The 6708-nt window shown below is 37.5% G+C and overlaps 1 protein-coding gene across 1 annotated transcript; it reads right to left on the reverse strand.

The window, feature by feature from the left end:
• Nucleotides 1–5473: 5473 nt before the first annotated feature.
• On the reverse strand, nucleotides 5474–6202 carry LOC120557131 (tubulin alpha chain-like). The gene has a single exon (XM_039797164.1). The coding sequence runs from the start codon at nucleotides 6200–6202 to the stop codon at nucleotides 5474–5476; it is 729 nt and encodes a 242-aa protein (XP_039653098.1).
• Between the last annotated feature and the right edge of the window lie 506 nt (nucleotides 6203–6708).

The following is a 6708-nucleotide window of genomic DNA, read 5'->3' on the forward strand; positions in this document are numbered from 1 at the left end:
CTCAATACCGCCACCTTCTGGAGTCTCCAGAACGAAGCGTGTCTGACCCAACAACGATATAAATTGTAGACAGCCTCCCCATATGTGACTCTGCCGGTTTTATCTCCTCCACTACATCCGCTGACATCTTTTTGTTTCATAAAATATAAACAACAATGATTGAATCAACCATAAAGGTACACTGAACGACATACTGGTGACATACAACAATACAATGTCTTCTGATAATTTAAGTGTTTCTACAAAGTTTTTTAACAATCTTGCTGTTCCCATAAACTCCCAATTGTTAGTAGTTAGGTAATTTATTTGTCCTTTTAATTTCATTAGATACTTCAACAAAGTTTACGTCTTCTAACAATGGCATCTCCTGATTCTATTAATAGCGCGGATATTAGCGTTGCCCACTACACCTCTAAGAGTTTTGCTTGGATTACATCAAGTTGGTTAATCACTGAAGGTGCTGTCATATACCATACACCCATAATCAATAGTTATGATATTGCTCTATATATCATCATCATAGTGTCACTATCAGCCCCCACTAGCCAGCACACACCTTAAAACATTAATTATTTTCCCACACTTAATGAAACCATCTAATATGCTTTTCCATGTCAACCTTTCATCTAACCATATCCCCAAAATTTAAAATGTTTTACCTTAATAGTTGTATCATATATTTGTATACTGTGTTGGATTTTCTTATATCCAAATACCATGCATTTAGTTTTTTCTATTGATATTTTAAAACCCCAATCATTAGCCCATTCAGATACCTTCTCCAAACAATTTGAATTTGGCCAAATACATATGACAGGTTCCTCCCTCTTCCAGAGGCCCCATCATCTGCAACAGTGAAACCGAAATTCCACTCTACTAAACATACCATTAATTAGTATATTAAAAACGCTATAACACTAGTAAAATTATTAATATTGCTAATAAAATAACATAACATTTTCTATCGAATAAATCAATAAGACCCCCAAATACATAATCAGAACACTGCAACAACGAAGGCTTTTTAATGTCAATATCTAAATCCAACACAACCATAGTACGCCTGCTAAACACCTGATATTCCACAAAATATCCACTCCCAGCTTATCCACAAGTCTGTCAGTAATCATGGCTCCATAATTTTACATAAAACAGAGGTTAGCATGTTATAAAACTTGGGTCATGTTTCCTGGTTTTACAATGGGAATAATTACAGCATGTCCACCCGGCAGACAGCCACTCTCCCATACATTATTAATTAGGGCAATAACTCTCTCCTAACAAATCACCAAATTTTTAAATAACTGGTATCCCAACCCACCCTGCCAGGTGAGTATCCACCTGACAATACTTTGTAGTCTCTATTGAAAAAAACATTATATCACAGAATTATCACAACAACAAAGTAATATATCTTGATATTTAATTCCTTCTCCTGTACATCTATAGACTATGTACTTGAAATCTTGCCCAACATACTGTATTATTACAACCCATCACAGTGGAAATGTCAAAAAACCTGTACTATGAACTAGGTGCCACACCTTTGTAGGTATGGTCTAAATTAACAAAAAACTTTGCTTTGCTTTTAATTACACTCTATAGCAATAATATATATACCCCAACTACACCATGGTACCATATCCACTAACTTTTGAATACTATACTTGAAAAATCTAAAACCTATCACTAATAACTACATAACAACAATTCAAACTAAATGTTATAATTAAGAAACAAAACACCTAAAATAAATTATTGGACATACACTTCCTACTTATATATATTGTTCCACTACATTAATCGCTATACATGAATACTATAGAATACATTGACACTATATTAAAATGTTATCAAAAATATAAAATAAATTACAAAAAATTACAAAAACTAAAACCTACAAATAAACTAAATATAAATTATAAAAAATAAAAAATATATCAATTACAATATACATCTGACTTTTTTTGCACATTTTAACTCTCCATTTTTCAACCATAAACCAGTAGTCCTTTTTCTAATCACAACAGAGTCATCAGTAAAACATACCCTTTACTACATCTTTGCTTTAATCACACCTTGATCTTGATTTACCCCACCATTACACTCCACCCTTCACTGCCTCAGCATAAGATTTCTTCTTTTTCATTTTCTCCACATTACCTGCTTTGATATAGTTTTGACACCCCTGAAGGAAGCTGGATGTTCACCCCACAGTTACAACACTTACAGGTTCATTACAATCTTTCCCATCATGCTCCTGGCTACACTGTCTACATCTTCTCTTTCCATTACACACAGCTGCCACATGCCCATACCTCTGGCACTGAAAGCATCTCAAAGGGGGTCTGTCATACTCTTTCACTGGATAACTCATGAATCCCAACATGACCCTCTTCGGTAACACATCGTCTTTAAAGGAGAGAATATACTACATCTATTCTCCCATGGTTTACACCACAACATTACCACCTTTTAAACTATCAATATCTCTTGCAATAACATTGGCACATTATACATCACCTTTAATCTGTAATCTTTTCTTAACACCTCATTACACAGTATTTAGACTTCTTGATTTTACTTACACTTTAAAAATCTGTAAAATAGAGCAATACAATTTTTAATTTTAATAACTGTAGCAAATAGTTACTTTAACAAACTTTAAATTTCATATTTGATTATTATACTTTAACTGTGCATATCACTATCTGAAATTATAACCTCCAGTTTGTATTTTAGCCTACTCACCATGCTCAGCACCCTATCCCTATCCATTTGGGCATCTACTCTGAATAATACAAATTTTACAAAACTAACATTTTTAAAACTCACTACACACTTGCTTACCACTCATCACACTTACTGTGATATCGTATACAGGCCTCGGCCTCAACTTCCTACAACCCACACTACAACAAAACACAACACTCACATTCAACACACACTTCACGAAAAATAGTAATTAAACGAGTCTTAACTAATTGAAGATCAACAAACTTGTTACCAGCGTCACCCTCTCCCAACCAACCTACTAACGTTCAACCCTTCTGATTTCTTCTCCTCCAATGTTAAATTTCATGTTTAACCCCTTAAAACAAAGTAAAACATGTTTTAATGGATAACATACGAATAGAGTTAGAGACGGGGGATATCAACTACTAAGAGGTAGATTTATGTGTATTTTTCATCTCATCTGATAAATCCAATAAACATAGAGCTGTCAAAATTGGACAGAAATGACTCGAATGACGGTCCGAACGATTGGAATAATTATTTTTGCACATTATGTCCATAAGATGGCAAACTTATTTGTGTAGCTGTGTATTTATTTCAACATGAATGCAGTAAATGTACTTACTCTGGGGACTACTAACTTGCTTTTTTCTTTTTAAAGAATTTTGAAATCTTAAAATTTTGACATACTAGAGTCAAAGGGTTTTACAGAGGGAACCTCTTTTTTATCACTCCATAAATTACAAAATACAGCCAAGAAAAGAAGTCATTGTGCATATTTAGTTTCCTTTAAAATCTTGTATTGATATATGTCTTTTAACTGGAAGATAAAAAACAATGCTTTATGATAACCTTAAAAGTAGATTGCATTTGATCGAAAGAAATTACATTGGCACCTGAGGATTTTACTTTCCATTAAACCAGGGTTGTCAAACTGAACTTCACTAACAGCCAGATGTAGAGTTTATTGAAATGCTTTTATTAAGAGAAAAAGTCAAATATTCTGTATTATTGCATGTCTGAAATAGTTTTCTCACTTTGTTTGGTTCTCATAAAGCCCCAATAAAGTCAGAAAAAAAAGTTCCTTAGCCATCATAGAGAAAAGCCTAATTTCTTTTAGAAAAAAGGGCCAAAAAAGGTGAAAAAAACCACCCCAAATTGTCTAAAAAAGCATCAAAATGTCTGAAAAAGTGGCAAAAATAAATAAATAAGCGTTGAAATGTCTAAAAAAAAAACAAGCCTAAAGCTTCACAAAAAATAAGGTCGGCCAAAATTTATTGTGAAGCTAAATTGAAATGTGGGCCGGATCAAAATCTGCAAGGGGCCAGATTAGGCCCGCGGGCCTTGAGTTTGACACATGTGCACATTATATCATCTTCCTGGTGTTCAGTATGAACACCCATTTATTGAGAAAGCAGTAATATAAATTGTTTACTTCCTGTAGTAGTTGCATAATGCTGGAGCAAAAACAGAAGTTTTAGTATCAAGTTAAATGGAGAAAAACCTGCCATTCATCGTTTCATGTTTTGGGGTTGTTAATATGAAAATATTCCCATTTCCCTGTGAATGTGAACTTATCAGTAAATGGTGAATTTATTCACCCTCAAATCCTGACTGATGTGTTTAATTACCATGTACCTCTGCAGCGTCCTTCTCTTTATCTATATTCAGTGTTATTCAGTGTTTCCTTTATGTTGATTTGACCGTGGCGTACCCCCACGGCAACATTTTGTCCCCCCCATGGTATGAGAAACAGGGCATTGTTATGTCGGAGAGTAGCGGTCACACGAGGGTAACTAGCCAGTTGAGATGGTGTGTGTACGTCGTATAACGCGGTACGGACCTGCCCCCACTGCTAAAAAAAATCCTAAAGGAAATACTGATATTGATTGCAATGAAGCGCCTTTCCATACAAATTAAACAAAACTTGCACCATGTACAACACTACCAGGTGCCATCTTTTGTTGTTGCTGTAATTACCCAATTACCAATTGAGATTAACAATTACTTTATTCAACCATTGTCCTGAGGCATCATGTGAGCAGAGCCAAAGCTAAAAAATCTGACACATCGCAAGACATATTGTTCAACATTGTTTTTCCATCAAGTCAGTTGTGTAACCCACATTATTTCACATTTAGCTGAATATACATAGGCTAATTTAAAGATTACAAGATTAAATCAGCCACTGTTGCCATGGTTATTCTCCAGCAACTCCCATGAAGCCCAAATCCCCTTTGAGACATCTGCAAATGGTATAATACGGCAACAATTTGACATTCAAGGTAGTTTGTGATTTCAGCAAGTGCAGAGTTGAAAGCATGTTAGATCTTTCAAATGACAAACCAGTGTTCTCCCCTAGCTTTGTGGAAGACTTGGTGCTCTGGTTTGGCAAACTTCCCCATAATTGGGTTTCTTTGTGGGGTTCCGTGTCTGGCTTTTTGTGTCTTTGTGGTAGTTTTGCAATTCTTCACATTAGACCATTATTACCATCTGTCTAAAACATTGGAAAAGCTAGAGCAGATAATTCAAAAAGCTTAAAGACAAACTTGCTAAAGAAGTCCTTCAATAATTAGATCTGAGAAAAGTCTTAGTTACATAATTTGGCTTAGGTGCTGCACCTAAACTTTATAACAAATAAGGTTATGTTAAACCTGCAGCAGTGGCTTTGAGTATAGTGTGCGCACCTCCCTGTGGAAGGAGTATTACTTTATTTTAATAATAAACAGATGCCTGCTTAATATTCCTCGCCGTCATCCTCCCCCACACTATCGGCTCCAACCACTTCGTAATCCTTCTCCAGCGCCGCCATGTCTTCTCTGGCCTCCAAGAACTCGCCATCCTCCATCCCCTCACCCACGTACCAGTGGACGAAGGCCCGCTTGGCGTACATTAGATCGAACTTGTGGTTGAGGCCAGCCCAGGCCTTGGCGATGGCGGTGGTGTTGCTCAGCATGCACGCAGCACGCTGCACCTTGGTCAGGTCTCCGCTGGGAACCACGGTGGGCTGCTGGGAGTTGATACCCACCTTGAAACCAGTGGGGCACCAGTCCTCAAACTGGATGGAGTGCTTGGTCTTGATGGTGGCGATGGCGGCGTTCACGTCTTTGGGCACCACGTCGCCGCGGAACAGGAGACAGCAGGCCATGTTTTTGCTGTGGCGAGGGTCACATTTCACCAGCTGATTGGCTGAGTTGGTCTGGAACTCTGTCTGGTTGACGTTGAGGTCACCATCGAAAAGAAGGGAGGCGGTGACCGAGGACACAATCCGACTGATCAGCTGGTTCAGGTTGATGTAACACGGGTGCTTGATGTCCAGGTTCCTGCGGCAGATGTTGTAGATGGCCTCGTTGTCCACCATGAAGGAACAGTCCGAGTGCTCCAGTGTGGTGTGGGTGGTCAGGATGGCGTTGTATGGCTCCACCACGGCCGTAGACACTACACTATGGAAGCTGCAAGCAGGCATGATAACCTTCAGCAAAAATGTCTCGGTTTTACAGTATTGCAATTATTGTCATGGCTGTCCATGTTTCAGTTTCCTGTTTTATTTTGTAGACTGTTTTTTTCCCTTGTCATATATTGTTTTACTTCCTGCCTTGTGTTTTCCCACCTTTGTGATTGTCAGCCCCACCCTGATGTGTTTCACCTGTTCCTGAGACTGTATATTTAGTCTCTGTGTTGTCTTTGTTGTCAGAACATTGCATTGTATTGTGTTAGTGTGTGGAGTGTACCTCTTTGTCTTGGTGTTCCTGTTTTTGTTATTCCAGGACTCCTTTTGTTGTATTGATTTTTATTTAATTAAGTCATCAAGCTCACCACTGCCCTGCTGTCTCTGCATTTGGGTCCGCCAAGTCTCTGAATCCTGTTACAATTATAGCTTTAAAAATGTATTACTTTGAAATGCCTTGGTATTTTTAAACACATTGCATGCTGGCAGGGAGAGGGAATTGTAAACTGCACTTTCTGGTGGTG

The sequence above is a fragment of the Perca fluviatilis genome, chromosome 4, assembly GCF_010015445.1.
Source record: "Perca fluviatilis chromosome 4, GENO_Pfluv_1.0, whole genome shotgun sequence".
In the NCBI taxonomy this organism is placed as follows: Eukaryota; Metazoa; Chordata; class Actinopteri; order Perciformes; family Percidae; genus Perca; species Perca fluviatilis.